At 46.5% G+C, this 24,746-nt stretch overlaps 1 protein-coding gene across 5 annotated transcripts in view; it reads left to right on the plus strand.

Annotated features, from left to right (window-relative positions):
- GLI2 (GLI family zinc finger 2) overlaps positions 1 to 24,746 on the plus strand; it is a 204,585-nt gene that overhangs the window by 144,206 nt on the left and 35,633 nt on the right. For 4 of the 5 annotated variants that reach the window (XM_030018854.1, XM_030018853.1, XM_030018857.1 and 1 more), the window contains 2 exons: positions 17,597 to 17,799; positions 19,482 to 19,673. In XM_030018854.1, coding sequence (XP_029874714.1) covers positions 17,597 to 17,799; positions 19,482 to 19,673 — 395 coding nt within the window. The remainder of the gene's footprint in view (positions 1 to 17,596; positions 17,800 to 19,481; positions 19,674 to 24,746) is intronic. The other variant, XM_030018859.1, reaches the window with a different exon arrangement.

Raw genomic sequence — 24,746 nt, forward strand, 5'->3', positions numbered from 1 at the left:
GTTGATATCAGTTGGCCAGACTCCACTTCAAGAGCACATTTACTGCATTCCCTGCGCTCACTTTATTGGCATGTATGGGGTTGGGTTTTGATATAGTTGATCGTGGTAGCTGATAGTGAAAGCGGGAGGTTGTGAGCGTTTTGATGATTTTTTTAAGCTGATACTTGGGGTGGGGGCACACCTTACAGCATGGCAGGAGCCTGGGAGGTAGGAGCTATCCTTTTCCACCCTCTGGGCAGCAGAAGGACCTGTACCATGGTCTCCCCGCTGCTGAGTGCCTGCTGTTAGATTAAATGTGAGAGTTAGGCTCCACCACCACCTCCTGCCCTTTCTACTAGTGCAGCAGTGCATCAGTGTGTCCTTCGTAGAGGTGGAGCCTCCTCACAGCAGAGGTATTTCTTCCTGCCACAACTCATTTTCTCTCTCTCGTACACCTCTCCCTCCCTGCTCACACATACCCACATCACTTACAACAGCACTTAGATGCAGTCAGGAATTCCTGAAAAAATATGTTACGGCTGTATGAAATGCATTTTGAGTTTAAGTCTCACTGAGAAATAAACATGTGTTCCTAAATCCTGTAAGGGCCTTTGAAATATTTTCCTTTCAATCCTGTAAAAGCATCCTGGAGAATAATTTGTCTTATTCCTTCTGTTGCTCCTTCATGAGAGGCTTTCCTAGCTTGGTTCTGGAGCTACTTATATGGCTTTTGATTTGCAAACCAGCTGCTGGACATGGTACCTGCTGATTGAATGCTTCATCCGAAAGCTTCTTAAGACCCCACAGATTAACCACACATCCCAAATTACCACTGGTAGAGGAAAGACTACCAGAGTGTGGTTAATACATTAAAAATAGGAAAGTTTCAAGCTTACAGCTGCATTAGGGCGATGTTCTTACATGTATATTCTTGTTTGAGGCTATTTGTCTTCACTGTGAGATAAAATACTTGGTTTCATATGCTGTCTTTCATCCCAACTCAAGTGCAGTATGATATTTTACAAGAAAAAACAGGATTGTAGATGACAAAATGCAGGGTGTAGAGAGATAGGGTGGTGAAGGAATTAACACATTCAGTCATCAAATCAGTAAATGAAAGGAAGATCAATATAATGGGGATTAGCAAAGAAGGAGAAGAGATATTTGTAGAAGAGATCTGAAAAGAAATGATGAGCGGATGAGGCAGAGGGACAAACAGAAAGTGATCTAGGCTACAGAACTGTTTTTAAGTCTCTCCCTATTCATGAAAATACCTAAGTATATGCTTAATTAGAAATACCTGCTTAGGTCCATTGACTTCAGAGAAACTTAAATGCATGTTCACATACTATCCTGGAGAAAGGTGTTCTTCTGAAGATGCCATAAAATAGAAATGTTTACTAAATCCTACTTGTGTATTCCTGCTTTAAAAATAGTTTATATTAGAGATTTTTCTTATGCCAATATGGACTTGGTAGTTGACTTCAGACCTGTTATGGTAATGGATTATTTGCTGGTATTGTCATGAAGGGTTTCACTTCAGTTGTGTTTCTTTAGATAATTTTGGCAAAGTAGAAATCAAGGCCTAATGAAGAGGGACTAGAGCTCTCTGGTTATTTCCACATAACATTGCTCTAAGTCCAGCATCATCACAGAGATCCCAGAACTGGTGTCAAACAGGCTAATTTGGAGGAGCCTAGCTGCAATGATACCATATGCACAAAACATCCCGGTGTTTGCTTCTGAGGAAGAGCAAGTTTTCAAGGGATTAACAAGTGTTTGACGTGCTGCTTTGAGTAACTGATCTCCATTCATGTCAGACAGTGTGGTGGTCTTGCTTGTTTGAAAAGACCCTCAAGGAGCCAACGAAGTTTTCGGTTCTTTGGAAGGAACTGAAATGAGAGCCTTGCTGCTGTTTTACCCTGATCACGAGACACCCATTTTGTGATGGCATCCTGTGGGGGTCAGGGTACAGCGTGAGAGTTAGTATGTGGTAGGGACCAGGTCAGGGTGAATAACTCTATTATCTGTAGACCAGTGGGAAGGATTTTGCAGTCGGTTCCCAGGGGAGAAATCATATAAAAGTTATTTCTAGCTCTTTCCCTTTTTTCCTAGTCCTCCAACCCAACTGTTTCTCTGTAAGAAGTAATGCCAGGAAGTGATGAAAAGTGAGGTATCTGCAAAGCTTTATCCAGTACATTTGAACACTTAAATAGTTATTACCTGTTTGTATATTATTTCCAGTAAAAGTCTCAAAACAGAGAAATGATCATAGTGAAATCAGTGTCAGCAGGCCCCAAACCACTTTATTCACTTGAAAAAAATAGAAGACTTCCAAACTCCAAATAAATTTCTAGCCATTTTTGGAAAAGAAATCCTACATGCCCGCATAACCAAACCAATTTTCAGGTTAGGTCAGGAAAGTTCAAACCCTCCTTCAGAGCAGACAGCAATGAGATGACCAGAATGTAGGAGACTAAAATGGAATTGAGCCAGGTTAGATATTTTACAACCCATGTCTTTTTAAGAGTCCCACAGGACCTTTACCAAGGACAAATGCACTGGACTTTTGGGCTTTAGTGGGTAGGTATGACGGCCATTCTGTATTCCTCGCCAGAGCATCATCACGTGGTGTTGCCTAATGAGTCAGAGGGAAAGGCACTCTCCCACCAAGACCACTTCCTCCGTGTCCTGGGATTTTCTTTGCCAGTCATCTATTCAAGGCCTGGCTAGGTCTTGACCTCTCTTGGCATGCGAGATTTAAACCTGGTATGACTCCAGACTTCCCTCGACCACGTCTGGTTTGAATCCTGTCAGTGCCGAGATGACTGTTACCGCAAGAATAAGAAACTCTTCAAAGAGCTGTTTGTTTGTTTATTTTTTTAAGGCCGGCTTCTGCCAGATGTGAAGAAGGTAGGACCGCTGTGAGCTGTAGCTTCTTTCTCTTCAGGTCCTGATGTGCTGATGGACCTCAGGATCCTATCAGCCTGGTTTCTCCATGCTTGATCTCTGCAGAGCAGGGTTTGCATTTCTGGTGAATTATGTGGCAGTTTCTGATAAGGACAGACAGTGAGCAGAGACGTGGGCTTCGTTTGTGCACGGATGTCACGTTGCTTTAGGTATGTCACACTGGTGCAGTGTATTGGGTGAGTGACCTTTCCCAGGGTGACTCAGTGAGTAAATGGCACAAACTGAGGGACAGAAAATTCCTTGAGGAGCCTGCGCTGAAGAGCAGATTGTGCTTTCTCCCAAAATCTTGCACTAGATGCAGTGGTTTCCTATCCCTTCATTTGGTTTTAGACTATGTTGCCAAACTGGCCTTTATCCACACTCTGGTTGCTTTGATTGATTTCATTGCTTTGCCTTTCATAAACCCAACCCCAACCCCACCAGCTCTGTGTTCATTGGTGGCTTTTCTCCTAGGCAGGGCAATTTTGTGGTTCACACATTCACAAGCAAAATTGCTGTGATCTGTGAACTTCTAGTGCAGTAAGGATTTGTGTTTATGTGTGTTTGTGTGTGTATAGTCTTCCTTACTTACCAGTGTAAGGTCTCAGTCTAATCTCCTCCTCCTGTTATCATCCTCAGTGGGTGAAAGCAGGGCTGAAAGATAATCTCCTTGCCTACAGTGCATTGTGGTCTGCACTCCCCCGATTGCATCTGAGTTTCAAATGAAAAAGCCTCTGGAGTCCAGGAGCAAATTTCCGATCGAAATGAACCTGGGGACTTTTAGAAGCTGTTCTTGAAGGCTGAAAGTAGAAGATAGAGATGGTGTAGCCAGAGAATCCGGCATCATTGGGAGTGTCACAAGAGCTTGACAAATATGCCAGTAAAAATCCATGGGTACAATAGCATGAGCTGCATTTATTGTTCATTTTTGGCTCCGCAAACTTTTGCCCTGCTGCGCTGAACAGCAGTATGAGAGCTTTCAAGGGGGACTTGCGTAATTAAAAGTTTATCTCCTACCCATAGGTCCTTACAACTCTTCTTGCACTTGCTCTGTCCCTCATACTCTATGACTGAGCTTAGAAAATGGCCTGTGCATTCTTGTACCTTTTTTTATTGGCTAGAAGCTCTTTTATAGCAGGTGTGAATGGTTGTATTAATTCTTACAGCATTCATGAGTACCAAATGTGTACTGCAGTGCTGGGTAAAAGTAATTATTTTGCCATTACATTATGAACAGCTTTAAAACTTGCACTGTAATGTGACATGCATAAAGGGAATTGTTAATATTAGAAGTTCAGTTCTGGATAGTTGAATTTCCTTGGTTACTAATAATACTATAGATTATTTAAACCATAAAATATTTTAAAAATCCACTTTATTTTCACCTGTTATGTCCTTTGTGTATCTTAACAAATCAAGCAGCAGGTACAACTAAAAAAAAGCCCCAAACATGCAAAGTGCAGGGCCTTAAGTCCTATTTTCAAAGTAAACTCCAAGTCAGAAGTATTTAGACATCAAAATCCCATCAGCAGCCTGTTCCCACAATGAATCCATGCAGGAGCTTACAGCACACTGAAATCAAGTTGGGCTGCAAAAGATATTTAAAGGTGCAAAAAAGATGACTGATGGGACTTTCTAAAGCTGCTACCACATGGAAAACCTTGCTGCTGGGATTTAGGCATAGCTTTGATTTCCAGGGTTGGTTTGCTCGTCACTGTGTTGTCTAAACAGGTAAAATAATCTACTGCACCTGAGCAGTTCTGTTTTCTCATTCCCAGACCACGGTACAATGGCCCTGTGTTTGCCTTTTCCAAAACTGGAGAGAATTGTTTAAATAAAATTTTGTGCTGAATTATTAAAGACACTGCAAATGTTTTCATTAAAATTTGAGTATGTTTAATATCCCTTCTCTTGAATTTTAAATAGAACCAATACTTGGTGACTTAATTACCCAGCAATATCTCTTTTTTAGATTTTTACCTTATTTAATAAAATGAGTGTATTTACATAGTTCCAACCTAAGCACATCTTGTTTTACTGACTAAGTGCATCATTTAAAGGGCACACAATGTTAACACCTTTTGGCTTGCCTAAGACTTTACATCATGTTACACACTGAATCCCACAGTGAACTTTATCCTGTGCAAAAAATAACTCATTTTCTCTATCCTTTCTGATAAAATGTTTTAAAAAACCCCACAACTCTCTGGTCATTTTAAAATGTCCCCAAAACATACATGCTTTCATTGAGGTTATATTCAGACTACCTAGAGTATCGTCTCAGACAGACTTTGGCTGCTGTTACGGAAAGTGATAGCTATAACGTCTGAGTTGGGCACCTGCAGTTGGCCATGCAAATACAGCAGCCACATCTTCCTTAGCTCTGCATAATTTCAGGGCTTGGCAAAGTGTGTAGAAACAGGGCTGGAGGTCTCATCCCTCTCTTCACTTAGATGCCATAACAGGAGCATAAGCTCATGTTTGGTGAGATGCAAGAAGGGTGTTTTTTGAGGTTGGTGGAGTGATGAGGAACCTCCTGCTTCTGCTCCTGGCCCAGCAGTAGGGACCGTCACCAGAACTGTTAGCGTGAGGAGGATGTCTGGGGGCCTTAGCCAGCACTGATGCTTTAAAAAAATCCCCTGTTTTTCAGGCAGCACCCCAAAGCCAGCCATGATGCCCTGGAAAGGGGAGGGTAAAGAGTGGCTGTGCCCCTGCTGTTGCTACATTTAGGAGAGAAACAGCTTCAGCGACTTGGTGTCAACATGGTGCTTTTGGGAATTGGATGCAACGTCTAAGGTTGGGCTGGGGTCATTTAAGGCTCAACTGAGGACTGGAGATATTGAATTTCCTACCTTTACCCAGCCGACCTTAGTGTCCGGTTACTGCCTGAGCTGAAGGAAGGTTTGGGGCATCTAAAATTGGCATGGGGTACCAGGCAGGCAGAAAGGCAGGTGAGAGCGGTGGCCAGGGGAAGGGAGGCCAAGGCATAGCCACGAGGACGGAGGTCACTGGAGGGTGGTGGCATCATGATGAGCTGTGCTGTGCTCAGACCTCCTCTCTGGCCAGGCTGGTGAACACCAGACCCACCGGACCCTGACACAACCATGGTGGATGCACAAGGGAAGGCTCTTCGGCCTCAAAAGGCCATGTGTGTGTGTGCATCACTCTCCAGCTAAAACGACAACGACTCTTTGAAATGTTTTTCTGCATTTGCATTTACAAAAGCTGGATAAGCCTTTTTTAAAAAAAAATCTGATAAGTAGCAGGCAATTGAATTAACCACTGTTGACTGTATTGCTGTCTCTTAACAAACTCCATCTGTATGGTCTCCCTTTGTAGACACAATTTTATAACTTAATTTCCCTACCAAAACATCAGTGTTTACTTAGTAAGAAATCTGTTCTTTGTCAGCTTAAAACAGTGATTTCTTTATTACCACTCTGCGCAAGGAATGACAGCACAGAGTTGGCACTGGAGCAAGTCTGGTTGAGTCTACAGCGTTGTAATGGAAACGGGGTGAACCGAGGGTCAAGTATAATGGGATTTGTATACAGAAATGTGTCTGCATAAGGAATAGCTGCATGAGATAAGAGAATGAAAGATGAGGCCCGCAGGTCTCCCTTTGCATGGCGGTGGGAGGGAGGTGTCGCCGTAGGTATACTGTGCTGCTGACATGGGAGACGGCGTTACCTCTGCGCCAGTGTAGCAAAGATGCCTAAATCACGCGTGCGTGCTCCAGCACTAGCTGACATTGGTGGGTGTTGGATGGGTTGGGGCAGTAGTCGATGATTACTCTGAGAATGTCTCGTATGTAATTTTTATTGATTTTGGGAAGCATGGGGTCAATGAGGGGTTTTCAAGCTATTACAATCTGTGGCCTCCCTAAAAATTTTCCAGCAGGGTTGTCAAACATGGCGTTTGGCATGAATTTGGCCTGAATAACAAGAGGCTTGCTGGGTTTTTTTGCTGTCTTTCACAGCACCTGAAGGAGTTTTTTGTGATTCCCAAGGGTTTTGCAAACCACAGGTTGAAAAGCACTAGTATAAACTTTCAGCAGTAAACAGCTGGGGAACATCAGATCCCTATTCCTTCCTTGATAAATATGTTATATTTTCCTGTGTCACTGGAAAACTGGAAGAATAGGAGAGCAGCTGTGGAGAATGACACCAACGGATCTGGGAACAAAAGGGTTTTGGAAGGAAGGCTTTTTGGGTGGTACATGGATGATGAGATATAAAATACCTCATCCTTTCTTACCATGAGCTGATGATTTGGAGGCGGGGGGGAGGCAGGGGGCAGCATTCCGGCTTCTTTGAAGTCTGTTGGAGTTGTACAGGGCAGTAAGCAGTGCTGGGGTTTTACCATAGGGGTGGGCTTCTGTTTATTGCATTTAGTTTCTCCTGCTGTAGAGCCTTTCTCAGTCTTACACTGCAGACTAGAGCTGGTAGAGAAATGCCAGTTGTTTATCGCAGTCAATTGGAGAGAGATTCTGCTTTCTCTGGATTATTTGTGTTCATCTTTTCCCTGTGGAAAATTAACTCCCAGCTGAATGTTGTCCAGATTTTAAAAACATCCATGTTTCATTCTGGTTCACTTTCTTTCTAATGCTAAAAAAAGAAAAGGAAAAAAGTGATAGGTTAAAAAGAAGAAATTAAAATTGAAGCGCTGACTTATTGTTAATTCTCTTACTTTGTACAGAAAACTCCAGACACTTCCAAGTGAAAAGCTTGTTTGGAATAAAAAGGTGGTTTTTTTTTCCCTGCAGTCATATCAGTGAAAAAGTTTTACCTAGTTCTGCTCTTCACCCTATAATTGCTTGCTTTTCAGCATACTTGTAGCAAAGGAAAGGATGGTTAGATCAGCCAGCCTGCTGGATCAGATCTTACATTACATCTTGAGTTCTTTGAGTGCCATTAGCATTTCCTTTTAGAAGTGAAGAAATATTGACAGTTTGGTAGGTTATCTCGCATTTTACTGCACGTTAGGGCACTTCAAAGTCTTTATGTAGTGATGGGAACTGTCATGAAGTAGATGTGAAAAGGGCCTTTGGTCCAACTAAACCTGTCAGCAAGAAGATTTAGGGCAGATGGTTATTATTAGAAATCAATGTATTTATTATATATTGTTCAGGAATATTTCCCTTTGGAGGTTACTGTGAGTGCTGTTGCTGTTTAAAATGTGTCAAATGCCAGTAAAATTAATTCCTGCAGAAAACCCAGGGAGCCCCGACCAAAAGCTTTGCTATTATAGGAATGCACGTCTTTTACTTCTTTGTGCTGTGATACACCAGAGGCAGGTACACACGCAGCATGCCAGCAGCGTACCTGGTGTGTGTGGACATGTGTGTGTGAGATGTGTTTCTGTGCAACTATCACAATCACCTCTACATACAGAGCTCCTCTGACTGCTGTGTCTAGAAAGGCTTTGTAGAGATTTGTGCTGTACCTGTTCCCATTTCGTTTTATTCCCCTTTGTAAAACAAGGTTTTCTGGTTACTTCCAGTTGATTACAACAGCTTATTGCTGCTTAGAGCAAGCACAGTATCTTTCTAAAGCCTGAACACCAATGGTTTCCCCCTGTACTTCAGAAAAGAGAAGTAGGACATTTCAGGCTTTTTATAATTAGTTGGGTGTAGGTTTTTCTTCCTTGGTGTCCTGTTCAGTTACAGGGTTTAAGTTATAGGACCTTGGATTATGGGAAGAGGACACTCCCAGTAGAAAAGGAGCATATTAGCAGCAACATTAATGCTGGAAGTCGCTGTCCTGGAACAAAGATTCATTTTCCATTCACCCCGTGATTTACAGCACATTCCAACCAAGTGATTTGGCTATGGTCTTCTGGCATAACATTGTTTGCCCTTTCCCTGACATTTTGCATATAAAGAAAAGTTATGAGCTTCTTGGGCATTCAAGGTACCAGGAAATGCAGGAGTCTACCTAATTTGTTAACATGAAATTATAGATGTCAGACATAGACTCTGTTAGTTAACATTGGTTAGAGTAATGCTGCAGCCAGTTGATTGTATTACGGTCATGATGAAGAGGAATGGTCCTTTTTTGCTTTTCTGGGATATGACGGGTATAGAGCCAAGGCAGATTTAAAGTGTAATGAATGAAGAAGCATTTTCTATGGTTTACCTGACTCTTCCATGAGCTCCACTGCTGTGGTGTTGCTGCCACTGACTTGCCCTCTCCACAACAGGTTAGTGCTGGCCTAACATGGAAAGGGACTTTTCAGAAGTATAGGAATAGTCTATATTCCTATAGGAATAGTCTTTTAAACGTTAAACTATTCTGTAGCACTTGAACGTTACTTCCTTTTAAGGGAGAAAAGCCCCCACCCAAAGTTGCATGGCAAGAAGACACTGGGCAGGGATCAGAAACTCCGATTTCCTCCCCACACACATACACTTCCCATTTGTTTTCCCAAGCCCAGTGTCTTCACAGCTACAAGCAAAGTATTCGCTCCAAAGTGCTAATATCCTCAACATGTGTCACAAGGGAAATCAATCAGATGTAGAGAAATGGCTGTGTCACATCCAACACATCTTTCCAACACCCATTTCCCACATGACCTCACCAGCGTTGAATCCTGTCAGATCTCCCTCAGCTTCCTACTCAGCTCTTCCGTCAGGATCCGGTCCATGTCTACACCTCTTCCCGTCTCATTCCCCACCACTTCCCACCTTGCTTGCTCCCCCCACACCCACCATGCCGCTGCCCAGCCCTCATCCCCTCTCCGCCCTGACCCCACAGCGTTTTGACACCCCAGCTCTCAAATTTTGTGACTACTGGAATCAAGTTCTCATGCCCGGCGGTTTCAACCTGAAGTTCACGTGCCTCCAGGTTTGCACCGCTCCTTCGGTCTGTCGCTGAACTACTTTCATTGGCTCTCGCACTTTTATCCACGCTTTCTTTCATGCCTTTTTCGCTCACTCTCCTTCCCTCTCTCCCCCTCAGCTACCTTCCTTGAAGTTCCCCTTCTTAAAATATGCTTCCTCTCTGAAGGCTTTCATCATTAATCTCTCAAGAAACTATCTTAGAGACTCATCTGCTGTGCTTTGATTTATTCATTGTGGGGGTTTTTTGGCGGGTATCTCGCAAGAACTGAGCTGGTCATCCTTCTACCTCCGTCGCTAAAGGAAAGCTTGTGTGAAAAGGTGGGCTTTCAGAACTTAAATTAAAAGATCATGTAAGTAAGATAATTGGATAAAAAAAGGATATTAGGATCTGAAACAGAATGTTTACTTGCTTTGATGTGCTTTGGGAACATATGTCTGCACAGTGGGCTGTGTGGCTGATTAAGTATAAAACAACCCAAGAAAAAATCACCACTATTAAGCTTAAATCAAAGATCTTTCCCAGAGACACTAATTTGATTTGAGTTTGAAGGTCCCGTATCAACTCTAATTTCTACTTTTGATGTCTTGCTTCTTTGTGTGCTGTATAATGGAGGGCAACCTTACTTATTAAAATTTTGCATTTTTCTTCCATTTTAAAAGCAAATATTGATATTGTTGTTGTTATTGTGTTGCAATTGTGCTTACAAGTGTCAGCCAAAACTAGACCTGCATTGTGGTAAATGCAGCAGTAATGCAGTAAGAAACAATATGTGGTTAGGAGAGTTTCTAATCTGAGGACCAATTTCTGTACTCACACTCCCAACTTTGCACCCTCCAAACATCGCCCTTGTCCCCACTAAGGCTGCCAACAACCTGTGAGCTTAAGAACGTTGTTAACTTCTGGTGGAACTTAGACGAAAAAAAGTTTCAAGCTCTAAACCAAAATACTTTTGTTTTCATTGATAAAAATAATAATACTTTTGTATCGGGTGAAATTAATTCTTTTGTTCCATTTGTTCTTGGTTTTAGATACTTTAAACTTAGGATTGAAGTCAGGTAGGTTTGAAAATGAAGTAGTCTTTTGAAAGGAAAAATGAAAGACGTTTACCTTTTTTTTCCAGTTTTGAAACAAAAAAATCCTTTTTCTTACCTGGAGCAAATATATTAAATTGACCTCATATGCTAGAAGTTGCATTAAGTCTTGAATATGTTTTTTTAAAAGGGATGGAAAAAAAAATTGTGCTAAGAAATTGTACCCACCTTAGATTATGATACTGTTTCCATGGTGTAGACGGAAAACGGAGGAATTGACACACTGGATACCTGTTCCTGTTGCTCCTGCCATCAGCAGCAGAGTTTCCTTTGACTTCAGTGGTGCAAGATTAGACTTTAAGGTGTGACTTTTAAAGGTATTTAGACAACTGCCATTGCCAATGGATGCAGAGTGGGATTTTTCATAGTGTCTGCCTAAATCATTCTCAAAGCAGTGCCCTAACCACAAATCCACAAATAAGGGATTTTATGTTCAGAGGTTTGTGTCTCTTAAGGCCCAAAGGAATTACCGCAGTTATCTGATCTGACATCTGTGACACTGGCCATAGGATTCCCCCCTTTAATTTCTACAGTGGGAGAAATTACTCTTTCCTACCATTAAAACTCCAAACCTTGCAGTACACTTAGAGCCCATCTTTTAGAAAAACATGTAGTTTTGCCATAAAGTCTTGCAACAGCACTGAATTTACCACTTCCTTCCATAAACCCATCTAATGGGAACTTGCCCTCGCTGTTAAAAAATCTTTTTTATTTTTCATGATTTCCATGCCTCAGAGCCATATTTGAGGGAAAAGAAGAAAACGGGAACTGCTTGAAACATGCCCATTAACTTTCTGCAGAGAAGCTGTTGCAATTTTTGCCCAGCTTCACAGTCTCCGTAACAGCTTCTTATAAGTGAGTGCATTAATTGCTGAATTAGCGAAGGTGGCTATGATTTTCTACATATTCATCTTTGTGAATATGAAAAAAAAAGGTATTATTAACCCCATTTTAGAGCTGAGAAAATACAGGAAAAAGAAATAAAATTATTTGTGCTGAGCATCCCAGCAGGGGAGGGCTGGGAGTTAACAGTGATGTGTCTTGGGTCCCCATCCCGATCTCTTCCTAGTGCAACATGTAAGCTAGCATCTTCAAGCTGATAACCCTCTATTCGAGCATCAGTTCACTTTACTGGATAATTATCAACTTGTTGCAGTGCTGGTAGAGCTGGGAAGCATGAGTGATTCCCCATCACCGCGCTCCCTGGCAGTGGCTGGGGTGAGAGGCGGCTGCAAGGCAGCTCCATGCCGCTCCTCGCAGCGCATCCTCCGCTCCCTGAGCCAAAAATATGGGAAGGAGCGGGAAATCTTTGTGAATGATCAAATGCCTTGTGAATTCAATCGTTGTGGCCCAGGTTTGACCTCTGAAAGGTACCTTGTTTTGATGGACTTTGTGGGTTTTGATCCTGAGGGTACGGCACAAGTGTCGCGACCTATCGCCCTTCCTGTTGTAAGGGACTTTAAGTCAGAAATAAACAGAGGTGAAGGTGAGGGGCTGGCGAGAGCTGTTTAGACTGAATCGTTTAGCATGGATCCTGGAGCATTTTAGGTTTCCCGCTAGATACAGCTTTGGCATTCTATACGTAGAGTGTCTGCCACAAGCACAGTCCATTTTTTGGGCATCCCTATGTCTCTCCGCCATCTCCTGCAGATGTTGGGTGGTGTTCTGGGTACGCAGGACTTGCGAAAGCCAGGCCAGGGAGTTTTATTTAAAACAAAACAAAAGGAAGGATTTTTATGTGGGGCTTAGATGGGATTGTTGGCTTTAAAAGCTTTTTTCTTATAGCAAAACTCTACCAGCCGATGACACCCCTCCCCATGAGCAGCTCTGTTCTTAGCTTCCATCTCTGTGTAGCAGCTCTGCAGTCTTTTTATTGTACAGCAAAACAATTGACTGCAAGTGTCCATATTCCATTAAGCGTATGGAAAAGTATTCAGCCCTTTGTTTTCCACTGAATGAATATACTTGGCATGTAAGTATTAATTTAGACTAGTCATGGGACATTAGTGCTGGTTAATTGTCCCCATTTTTCTGGGGTTTATTTAACTGATGGAGATTATTTCAGAAATGTACAACTTCTTTAACTGTTGCATTCCTTGCTGGATGCCCCTTGCAGAGGCTCCAGACTCACATGCAGCAGTGGGGAGATGGTGGCACATCTCTGCCATGCAAGATTTTGGGATTGCTGGTGTGTCACCACAGGGGGAGAGCATAATGAGAAATAAGTCACCCCAAGGCCCTGTTCATAGCAGCCAGCACTGGTTTTGCCGGTCCCTCGGGGGGTCTCCTTTCCCAGGAGCCCAGCCCGGCTCCTCAGAGATGATGATGCTCGTCCACTGTGGGACCATGAGGATCCTTTCTCAGCACTGCGTCCAGCTCCGATGGACCGAGCGCAGCGCGCACACACCTCCTGTGAGCAGCGGCAGCGGAGATGAGCGCCTGCCAGGCTCCAAGGCACACGCAGGGACACGTTGGTCCGCCTCACTGAAAACCACAGGCTGAATTTTTTTGCCTTGCTTTCCAGAGAAAAACTACCAGCTCCTTCCCCCAGACTTTGGGATGAAACTGTGGAGCTTTGGACAAGCTGGTGCTCCTTTCAGCAAAACCCAGGTGGCAGGAAAATTAAGCAGATCTCTTTGCCCCGGTGAATGACCAGGAGTGAACCAGCCCGTGCAATGGTGCCGTGGTGCCAGAGCTGGGTATTAACTCCAGTTAAGGAGTGACCAGCTCCTGGGAAACCACCAAAAATCTGCTAGTGACCCACCGGCAGCATGTGTCATGTCTCGGGTGCTTGCAGCTCTCCTTGTGCTGGTCGTGCTCCTCTGCTGCTGTGTGTACCCGCTGCCCCATGGTCCCGCTCTGCAGGCAGCTGGAGCCAGGTACATAGTGCAAGGATTTCTGCTCTCCAAGGGGAGTTATCCAGTGCACCGGTAAAAACCTGCTCTGTAAAGCCTTCAGCAGCGTGCATGCCCCCAGCATCACCACGAGGCCCTGCAGCCCTTGGATGGGGTCAGGTAATGTGTCCCCCACCTCAGTGTCTCCCTCTGTTAGAGAGCAGGGAAGGGACAGCCTCTCCTGGGTGGGGGAGGAAATTAATCCAGGCTCGCGTGCTTCGTCAGAGATGCAAATTGCTCTACAAGTCCTGAGCATTAATTATAGAGCCTGGGCTTCTCGCTAGAGCCGCGGGGAAAACAGGCCCCTGGCTCCCATTAAATTTAATGGCATTTGGACACCCAATTCCCTTAGCCTATTTGAAAACCAGAATCCCAGTTTCTTCAGAAATATATGTGGTCAGGTGAAATCCCTCATCCCGCTGCAGACAGTGAGATTTTTACAGCATTGGCTTCAGCAAAGCGGGGAACTCTCCCCCAGGCGCTGGAGTGTTTTCCTCGTGCCATCTGCGGCATCCAGGGAAGGAGCAGGGACTGATGTACGGATAGCGGAGGTCTGGGCAGGGAGCTCTACGGACACACCGAGAAACCCAGCTCTGGCACCACGGCACCATTGCACGGGCTGGTTCACAGCACCACGCTGGAGATTGTCCCGCTGCAGGGTTCGGGGCACGGGGATGGAAAGCCCTGCTTGCCCGGCAGGTGAGCAGGGCACGGGGCAGAGCCGCCTTCCCCCCGCACAATTTCATCTCTCATCCATTTAAGCCACTGCCTCTAAAACGTAGCAGCTAGTTGTTCTCCTTTGCCAGGAGCAGACCTGTGAGGCTACGGCTGCCTCTCGCTGTGTATTTGCAGAGTGCCGATGCGATGGCACAATGTGGGACTTGGGGATTAGGTAAGAAATAATGCCAGTAGCGCAACTGGAAAAAAAGGGGGAAAAAATCAAACTTTTGGGGAGTTAGGAGCAGAGGATCCCTCTGGCCAAGTGAGCCGTTCCTGGTAGGCAGCTACTGGAAGCCACGTTATTTTGGGACGTGCTGCGCCGTGGGATGGTGCCTTGCTAGAATTGTAGGTGTACAACGGTGAGAGGTGATGCCTGCCTGGGAGGGCTTACAGGAGCCGGACCTGGCTGAGAGTGCGGCGATCCTAGTCCACAGAAGGAGAGATGCGGCAAGGAGAAGCCTGCTCTCCACCCCAACCAGTCTTTATGCACAGGGCCAGCCTCGTATTGAAACACCACCCGGGGCTCCAGCTGCATGCATTTTGGGTGAATTCTTGATCTTTTTCCCAGTGTTACCTTTTTGGCCAGGGTGGAGTTTTCCTGTTCTGATGGACTCCAGCATTTCTGCCCAATTTAGCACGGAGAAAATGAACAGCAAACCCTTCATATTGTTATACACATTTTAGATGTCGGCCTCACAGTTTGATCAGCGGAGGCTCCGAAGGCTCGTAAACCTGGTAATACATAGTTTCAAGCCTGCATCAAAGAAGTTCACAACCCTTTTGGGAGAAGCTGTGAGTACTGATGAAAGAGGGAACTTATTGTATATGTAAGAAAACTTCTTTCATGGCTTATGTATTAAGGCAGGCTCTGTGGCCCAGGGAAGATTGGGGCTGCTTTTAATTTACATCCCCCCTCACTTATATTAAGTCTTCGTCAGAAGAAAAATTAGTCAGATGTTTTCTTAATGACATCATTTTTTTTAATCCTGTTTCATTTTTTCCAGATGAGGCGGTGGAGATTATTAGAAATGAATTGAAACTAAATCTGGAACAGAGACTTTGATTCACTTCTCCCTCCTCCCCGGTAGAAATAAATTGGTCAGCTCCGTGCTCAGCTGCCTTTATTAGCAGCCTCGACAAAAAACAGCCCCGGCAGCCTCGGCTGCAGCTTTCCCGAGCTTGCCGCCGCCGCAGCTGACGTCATGGCGAGAGGCACCGGAGAGTGGCTCGGAGAGGGACTTTGGTCGCCCCATAATTTTGGTAACGAAAGGCCATGGCGACACAGGTGGGGAGGTTATGAGGTCTGAAATAGCCATGCCATTATAAGTTTGTCTTTCAGCGCTGTAAAAGAAAACAGGCTCGATGCTGGTGGGTGTTCCTCTAGCGAAACCCCAGTCTGGGTCCGACGGGCGCGTGTGCATCCGTGGCTGTACATCTCCGCAAGTCCCTTATATCTGATAGGTTTTCACTGTCTTGTATTTCACACCAGTGAGCCACGAAGAGTTTTGCTACAGGGAAGTACTTTGAACTATAAATATTTTAAAAGGCATTTAATTTACTACCTATCAGCAGAAAGTGTTCAAAAAGCCACAAGGTTTACTAATTTATCAGAAAGACAGAGAAACACGCAGAAGATCAAACAAAGACAAACATGCTCGTAAACTGCTGAATAAGTCTGCAAAGCTTATATTACATTTCTTTGTGGTTTTGTTGATATGAAGGTAATACAAATAAATTAAAATGCACCTGAACTGTTGATAAGGCAGGGTGGGACCAAGATCCTGAGGTGCAGGTGGCATGTGTAAACTGCTCAGACCCTCGTGTTTGTGGTTGTGCACGGAGAGACAGATCTTAGATGCACTCGCTAGTGGCATATTTGGATATTGTTAGGCAAGGACCTTTGTAACACCGTCCCTTAGCTCAGCCCACGTCCCGGATCCCTGACCTCCAAAACCCCAAATCCCCATGGTCTCCCATGCCTGGGGTGCAGATCCATCTCCCTCAGCTTTGCCAAAGCACCAGGCCAGGGACAAATGCCGTCCCTGCCATGACCTGCATCTCTGCACCATCTCCACTTCCAGCAGTCTGTGAGTACAGAGAGAGCTAATGCAAAGCAGATTTTGCTCTTTCATTTTGCCTAATGACAGCTCTGCCTCTTTTGGTGTTTAGCTCAGATTTTCTGCTTCTCGGGTCAGGGCATGTAACTTTTTCTCCCCTCCTTGCACCCTCTGCCGTTTGGCTAAGAGGCTAGACGGTACAGTAGAAGATGTGTCTGGGAAATGTCCGCACACTTTCTCTTCCATCCTTGCTCACCCTGCAAAAACTGCTCGAGTGCCAAAACATGCCTGTGACTTTCTTTTTGTTACCTGCTGAATCCCTCAGCATTTACTGACTTCTTTCTCAGGTAACACTTGGCCTGGGGAAGATCTGAGGGATTTAACAGAGGTGGCCCCCAGAAAGCATGCAATAAAACCTCTCATGAACTTTTGCCCTCTGAACCGTACCACCGACCTGTCAAGGAGGTTTGTGCAAGCCGTGATGGACGCAGGCAGGGAGGGCTGCTCCACCGGCGCTGGCCGAGCCACGCACGCTGGGCCAAGCGAAGCACGGCTCTCCTCAAGATCATATAACTACTCCTTGCGCCGTTTGCATCCTTTCACACGCAGTCCTGTCCGGGGCTTTGTCTGCGCGTGGCAGCACTAAACATCTGGATACCCAGGGGCAGTGAGGAGCTTACAAACCCCAGGTTTGCCTCGAATGTCTTCATGTAGCCAGCCTCCCTGTGCAAGGAGAGGGAGTGAGATCTCTAGCACGGAGCGTGCTCCACGCAGCCTACATGTGCAGGCACTGCCAGAAGCAGCTCATGCCCCTTTCCACAGCAGCCCAGCTGGGGTGAGCCACCTTGCACAAATATGTGTTTAGTGCAATGTGAATGCAGGTCTGCAGGAAGCTTGCACTGGCTTCAGGCTCCGTAAATGCCAAGAGGGGAGGTTTTCCCCACCACGTGCTCGAAATCCTCCCTCATGGGCGAAGGCGGTGGGGTGGGAGGGAGAAGTGCGGCGGGTGGCCGTGCCCGCCCCAGGTGGCTGTGAGTGATGGCATGTCTCTGTTTCCTCCCCAGGCCTCCTCCTCTGAGCGGCAGCCCCGTCATCTCCGACATCTCCCTCATCCGCCTGTCTCCACACCCTGCCGGGCCTGGCGAGTCACCCTTCAGCCCGCCGCACCCTTACGTGGCACCCCACATGGAGCACTACCTCCGCTCCGTCCACAGCAGCCCCACGCTCTCCGTCATCTCTGCTGCCAGGGGCCTCAGCCCTGCTGACGGTAAGACGCTGTGCTGTTGGTACTGCAATGATTTTGCAGCTCACCAGCACTGAAATTCCCTAAAATCCAGGGATTTACAGCTGCAAAGGCTCCGCAGCTGCTCTCTGAAGTGGGAGAGCTGTCTCTTTTTCTTTTCGGGTTTTTTTCCCCCCCCGTTAACTACACATTTGTTTTGCATCATTGCGCTGAGAAAGCAGAGCGTGAGAATAGCTATTACCGCTGGATCATATTATAAATATTTTGCTTAAAGTACGTTCCTTTCTGCAGCGCTCTCGGCTCTCTTACGAGCTTCCCCACTCTTATGTCTCTACTGGGAGCCCTGCTTCCCCCAAAGACGGTCACAGTCGCTCCGGCTGCCTGGCCTGGCTGGGACTGACGTTGCAGAGATGAGGCAACGCCGGCTGGGTTATCCCCCTGTTGGCTTTGTGTCTCGGGGCAGGATGGCTCCCGGGTGAAGGAGAGGGGCCATACTTTCCTCCTCCTTACTCCTGAGCTGCCCTGCAGCAGCTTTCGGTGAAGGCGAGGGCGCGTGGGGAGCTGGCACTGGGTGCACGCAGAGGTGGTGATGTTCTCCGAGCCCCGACAGACCCTGTGTCGGGGAGCTGGGGACAAAAATGGCTAAGCAGGGAAAGGGGAAAATGCACGATTCTGCTTTCACTTGGGGAGGTGCAAGTCGTGCCTTACTTTGTCAGAAGTGCTTCGTTACATGGTTGCAGGCAGCTGGCTCAGTGCCCGTGGAGCAGCCGGGGTTTGGGGTCTCCGCACACCCAGCAAACCCAGCATCTCTTGGCTCCCAGGCTGCTGCAGGGGCAAGCGGCCCTTCTCCGCCACAGAGCAAAGCACACCAGAGAGCAACAAGGCCCCCAGCTTAGTGTCTCGCAGCGTAAAACCGTCTTCTATGGCTAAAAAAACCATCGCTAGGGTGATGGGGAGATGGATGCGTCTTCTTCCCTCCCCCAAAACGTCATCCAAACTCCCAGCTGCCCGCCGCGGAGAGGTCTGATGGCTGGCGCGCGTGTGCTCTGCCCCGTCCTCTCCTTCCAAAGCCAGTTTTGTTGTTTGCTGTGAAAAAAAGGCATTGTGTTTTGGTTGCTTTTCTTCTCCTTTTATTCTTTTTCTTTTTTTTTTAAGGCAGTGGTAAATAAGTTAATAGGGCAAGCGGGTGGGGAGGCAGGTTTGAAAAATTACAGCTGGGAGAAAGTGAGCGTAATTGGCTTTGGCAGCCAAAATGGTTTTATGCTGCCAGACACTAAACCTAGCTCTATGCATTAGACCTTGGCTTTAATTTCCTCACACTGCTATCGGGAACTGGGCTGCATTTGTCTTTCCTTCCTAATAGGCAGGGATGTTAATGCTGACAGGGTTACTGCTGCCGGCAGGCTGGGCCCTCTCCCCCCTCCCCGGGGTGCTGGCTGCGTCCGAACGGGAGGATTATTAGAAGGGGGAACGAGAGATTGTTTATAAATTTGCGGAAATGGAGGAATGCAGAGGCCCCAGCTTAGTTTCTTTTGTCCGCAGAAGCACGCCCAAGCGCACGTCACGAGAGCCCTACGCGGAGCCGTGCGGCCGGGGCTGGCGGGGGGCGCGGGGGGGAGACGGGGCCGCCAACGTCAGCGCCGAGGTCTAACGTTGCGGTGGGAACCTTCTCCCCATGTTTTTCTCCTCACCCGTGGCTCCGGCAGTGGCTCACGAGCACCTGAAGGAGCGAGGTCTCTTCGGGCTGCCCCCGCCGCCGCCGGGAGCCAACCCCACCGACTACTACCACCAAATGACGCTGATGGCCAGCCACCCGAACCCCTACGGGGACCTCCTGATGCAGAGCGGGGGAGCAGCCAGCACAGCCCACCTCCATGATTACCTCAGCCCTGTCGACGGTGAGTAGTGGTCCGGGTCCTCCCCAGCACAGCTGAAATTTTGGGGCAGATGGATGGGACTGTCCTCCAGGTGGAGGTTGCTATACGTGGTTACTCTGCCCTGCCGAAACCCACAGGTGCTGCACTATCATTCTTGGCTTAAAAGGTTGCCTTGTTCCATATATATGTGTAAAATATACGTAATTTAAAATATCTGCGTTGTGGCCTCTTTGGGAGGATGGCATGGCTGCTGCACGGGTAGGAGACGGGCCGGTCCAGTGGGCAGGGCACTGCTGCCGTCCTGCTGCTTTGGCCGTGGGTGACCACAGCGTGCCTGGGGGCAAGCTCCAGCTCCGGCTCACCATCCGACCCCACGTTTAGCCTGGTTGGTGTCTGGGACAAAGGCTGGCCATTTCCTGGCATAGCTGGGCTCAGCACGATGGACCTCTCGTCTTGGTGGGGACCTCTCGGGTCCCCAAGGAGAAAAGCTATGTTAACGGGGAGCCATGGTGGAGAGGATATGTTAGTGCTTTGTGGGAGGAAAAAAAATGCAGGAATGTGGTATTTACGCTAGTATCAGGCGTTATAAACCCAGAAAGTTCTCGCTCCTGGCTAAATGGAGAAGAAATAAAATCATGTTAGGCGCTGCGGTGCTGAGTCACTGCTGCAGCCTGACCGCTGCCCTGGTGAGATGGGTAAAGCCTATCTGGAAGCATATCTGAGATCCAAATGATTTTTTTGAGCTGTTAGAAATTTCTTTCCTTTCACTTTATGCTACGTCTTGTAAGAACTGGGGTTGCACAGATATTACAGAGGACAGTTTGGGGATTATTTCTGTGGCAAGAAAGAGAAGTATCTGCTCAACTTTCAGATCCTGGCTTCTGTTTCCTGGGCTGCCTTCAGATTTGCCTGTGGACCATTATAATTTTTGGAGTGGAGATCTGCATCATTTCATTACCGCTTCAAAGTTTCTGTTGTTGAGCTTTTAAGATGAAAGACTTTGCAGTCTTGCTGCTTCGTAAAGTGACTGGTTTGGAATGATAAAAGCTGTTCTGGCTGTTCAGCGATGGGGGCTTATAGATATTTCTAATGAAAAAACAATTTCTTGGCTGCAGCTGCTGCGGAAGTTTTACCTGAATAGTCATTTTCTGCTGCCAGTTCCTAGATTAATCAGGAACCTGGATCCCAGTCTGAAAGGGAGAGCACATGCTCCTTGGTACCATCCTGCCTCTAACACCCAAAATACCTTCCGGGCTTCCCTGCTACAAAGCAGCTGGTCAGTAAGACCACTCTGTCTTCCCTCCAAGGGTTAATGTCTGTGGTTATAACAGATGGGTGCAAACCAGCCCTGCCAAGTTCTCCTTGGGCTCATGAGCAAGACTCCTTCCTCCTTGCCTCCTTATTAGTCCATCTCTGACCAGCAGTGCCTCACTGAAGTGCCAGATAAACAGCCAGTGAGGGAAGAAACCACCACTGTTTTCATGCTAGCGCAGGCTGACTCTTGGCACACTAAGATGCTCGTCCTCTGGTTTGCTGAAGATCAGTCTTTATCTAAAGTTGTCTGAGATACTCCCCTTAGCAGAAGACTCTCTTACTGCTTGCCTTCTCCTTAAAACAGCTCTAGAGTGAATCACGTATCAAAGGTCCCAGTTTCATGCAGTCAAGTTCATAACCATTATTCACTGCAAAGCCAGGGCTCACCAAGCATTTGTTTTGATCTTTCAGTAATGCTTTGTTGATGAGTAACTGGAAAGCCTTTTCTGGGCCTTCACATGCTCTATGCGAGATGAAAACTTTCAAATGTCATGAGGATGTGACGTGAGACACCAGAAGGCTACTTTTTAAGAATGTGAAAAGGAGCAGCAGCCCAGTGCCAGTCTGTTCTACAGGTTTAGGTTTATCCATCAGCCAGAGAGAAGAGAGAATTCTGCTTTATCAAGGTGGAGACTAAAATGGATGGCTCTGAAACACTGGCTGAGGAACCAGAGTCTCCCTCTCTTTTTAGAAAGTTATTTGAAAAATCTAAATCAGCGGGGCCTAAGTAAATAGTGGAACCAATAATTTAATAAAGCATCCTCTTATGGTGCTTTTCTGAGACAAGAATATCAATAGCATGCGTAAAACCCTAATGAGTCACCATCTCACAGCATCTGTCATTCAGAGAGCCCTTTTCTTCCCAGAGAGCCCCAGAACATAAGAACTTTACAAGAATTAGTTTGCTGAGAATGCAGGTAGGTCCTGTTAAACCACATGCAGCACCATCACACATCTGTGATAACACTGGCACCTGTAAAAGAAAAAGCAGCAGATAAACGTATATTAAAACTGGCCTATTCAGTGTCACGTCACCTCCAAACACCCGCAGGTCCGTGGGAGCCCTAGACACTGGGTATGGTAGTTCTTCCACAGACAAATACCTGGGCCCTTCTTGTTGCTGTAATTGCATTTCTTGGAGAATTTCTCAATGGATCCTTGTTTGTTGGTGGTTTTTCATCCCATCAGGTGTCTAGGGTCAGGAAAAGTAATAGGACATAAGTGTCGGCTGGAGCTTGTTGCTACCGACCTTGTGGCAGGTCTGCTGTGTGTTTAAATGGTGACAGAGCTAGGGTGCCCCAGAGCTGCATGTGTTTAGCAGGGTTTTCACTGTGCAGCTAGAAGTAGTTAAGCCACTAAAGTAGACCAAATTTAAGTTTTACGCACCAGATTGCTGGGGTCTTCAGGCCAGTTCCAGTGGAGACTAAACAACCCTTCAGTTATCTGTCCTGTTTCATTCTGTTGTCCAAACAGGGACTCTAAATCCAAGAGTGGAGTTTGAATCCAGGCTTAAATCCATTTTCTGGAAAGCTTACACTTTCAAATCAAAAGTTAATAGCTTTCCAATGTCACAACATTGCTGGTGGGGCACTTTTGAGACTAATTTACAGGATCTATTCACCAGATCAAAACAATCTTTCACATTTCTATTCTAGAAGTGGGTGCCACATGGTGACAGAGTGGTTGCACAAGAACATCCCTGGGGCAGTAAAGACTGGTGGGGAGCACAGATGAACCTGGAGATGACTACAACTTTCTGAGCATGTTTAGTACATCCAACTTTTTTTTTCCTAAGCACAAAGGCTCCTGTGATTGCCCTCAGCCCTTCAGGACATGCCGTTTGCTCTCAAGAGGAGTGTATCCAGACTGACTCGATGCTTTTACTGTTATAGCCCTGTACATCAGAAGATCTCAAAGTACTGTACAAAGCAAAGCTACATCATCACTGGAGACCCCAAAGAGAAAGGAGATAAAATGATCAGTGAGAAGAGCAGCGGCAGCTCTAGGAACAAGATCCAGATCTTTGGAATAAGACTCTTATGGCCAGGGTAGGAAGCAGAGATCATCTTTAAATCCATCACTTCTGTTTGCACAGTGTCAAAAGTGTGATTGGGTTGTCCACACTGAGTCAGGGAATGGGGGAAAAACATCTTGAGTTCAACTTACGTCCAAGCAGCGCTGCAAAGAGGTAGTCATTCAGGTCAGGAGGGCTACGTAGATGTGTTTGGGCAACCTTACAGTTACCAACAGCAGGAATGACCCTGCAGTACTGTCATGGCATTTCATCCAGTTCTGGGGCTAGAGGGGGGATCCCTGCCCTCTTTCCTTCTGCCTGGTGCATGGCAGTCATGAATGTCTTGACTCACAACCAGCAGTTTAACTGGAAAAAGGCTCTGTCCAGCCCAGCATAGCCAACAAGCCAACGGCTGGCGCAGTTGCCTGGGACGTGGGCAAATCATCAAGCAGGACTTTATTTCCCCAAATCAAACAGTGATTCAGCTTCACTGGCCTCTTTCAGTCAGTGTTGTTGGAGCCTTTCTACTTCAAGTAAATGATTTAATAGCCATCAAGGTAAGGAGCAGGGCTGGCAGTGCAGCCCAGTGGTTACTGCAGTCAGCAGACATGTGTCTGTGAGAGGTGAGCTCAGGACTCTCTTCCAGCAGGTTTATGTGAAGTGATTGCTCCCCCAGCATGGACGGAGAATGCCCAGCCTCACAGCGACCTAGGAAAGAAGTGCCTCACCTGGGCCTTGAGAGACCAGCAGCTCGGGGTTTGCAGGCTGGATATGCTGGATCTCGGATGACTTCTCAAACAAGCCAGCTGTTGGCTACTCTGGGCAGACGGCGCGCCCTGTAGTCGCTTCCTTAAAAACTCTGAAAGATCCTTTTGTTTTGTTTTGTTTTCTTTGTCCCAGCACAGAATGGAAACTTGCTGAAATCTCAGAAAAGGTTCAGAGAATGGGAAACGGTTTCCCACCCATTTCTAGCCAGCAATGCTGTTTTCCTCCCCAGAAAAATATGTGCAGAAGAGAGAAAAAGTCCCAGAGCATCCCATAAGCGCTCTGTCTGGAATCCTGCTGCACTCTGGTTTCTAAAGAATTCAATTTACATATGCAAGTTGGGTCGTCTAAACAGTTACCTTGTGGATTGGGAGTAGAAGAATGCAGCCTTGTCTTTCAGCGAGGATTTGAGGGAAGCATTAGTATTCCTTGAACTGCAAAGTTGATCAGCCAGGGGAGGGCAGAAAGAAGGGTCCCAGGACAGCGTCTGGTGCCAGAACAAATGTCCAGCATCTGCTGCAGTCTAAGTAAGACGTGTGTTGCCGCTGCAGAAGGGCAGAGGGGAATAAGGAACTGGTTATGCGAGGAGTGTTTGTCGTTTATTGCTGCTGCTTATTGATTAAGGGATCATCCTGGGTTTTTATGCTGCCCTTGGATTTAATTTGATGATGGGAGGAGGGGGATATTTCTGTATGCTTTGGGTGGAGCTTTCCTGGTGAGTGGCCAGGAAGACGGACCATTTTGATAACGCTGTATTTATCCCGTGTCTTGGTCAGGGGATGCAGGGGAAGCGGTGGCTCTGGCCGTGTTTCGGTGAGGAGAGGGAGTGAGCCATCTGCAGCCCATGTGCCTTAAGGGCTTGGCCGTTTGGAATCAGATTTCCCCAAAGTCCCTCTGCAGTCGAGATCACAGCAACATGCCTGTCTGTAAAGAGATGCCTGAGATTTCCTTGCCCCGCGGGAGCCTCAGAGGAGCTCCCACTGAATGCCTGGCGGTTCCTT

Source organism: Aquila chrysaetos, chromosome 6 (genome assembly GCF_900496995.4).
Source record: "Aquila chrysaetos chrysaetos chromosome 6, bAquChr1.4, whole genome shotgun sequence".
In the NCBI taxonomy this organism is placed as follows: domain Eukaryota; kingdom Metazoa; phylum Chordata; class Aves; order Accipitriformes; family Accipitridae; genus Aquila; species Aquila chrysaetos.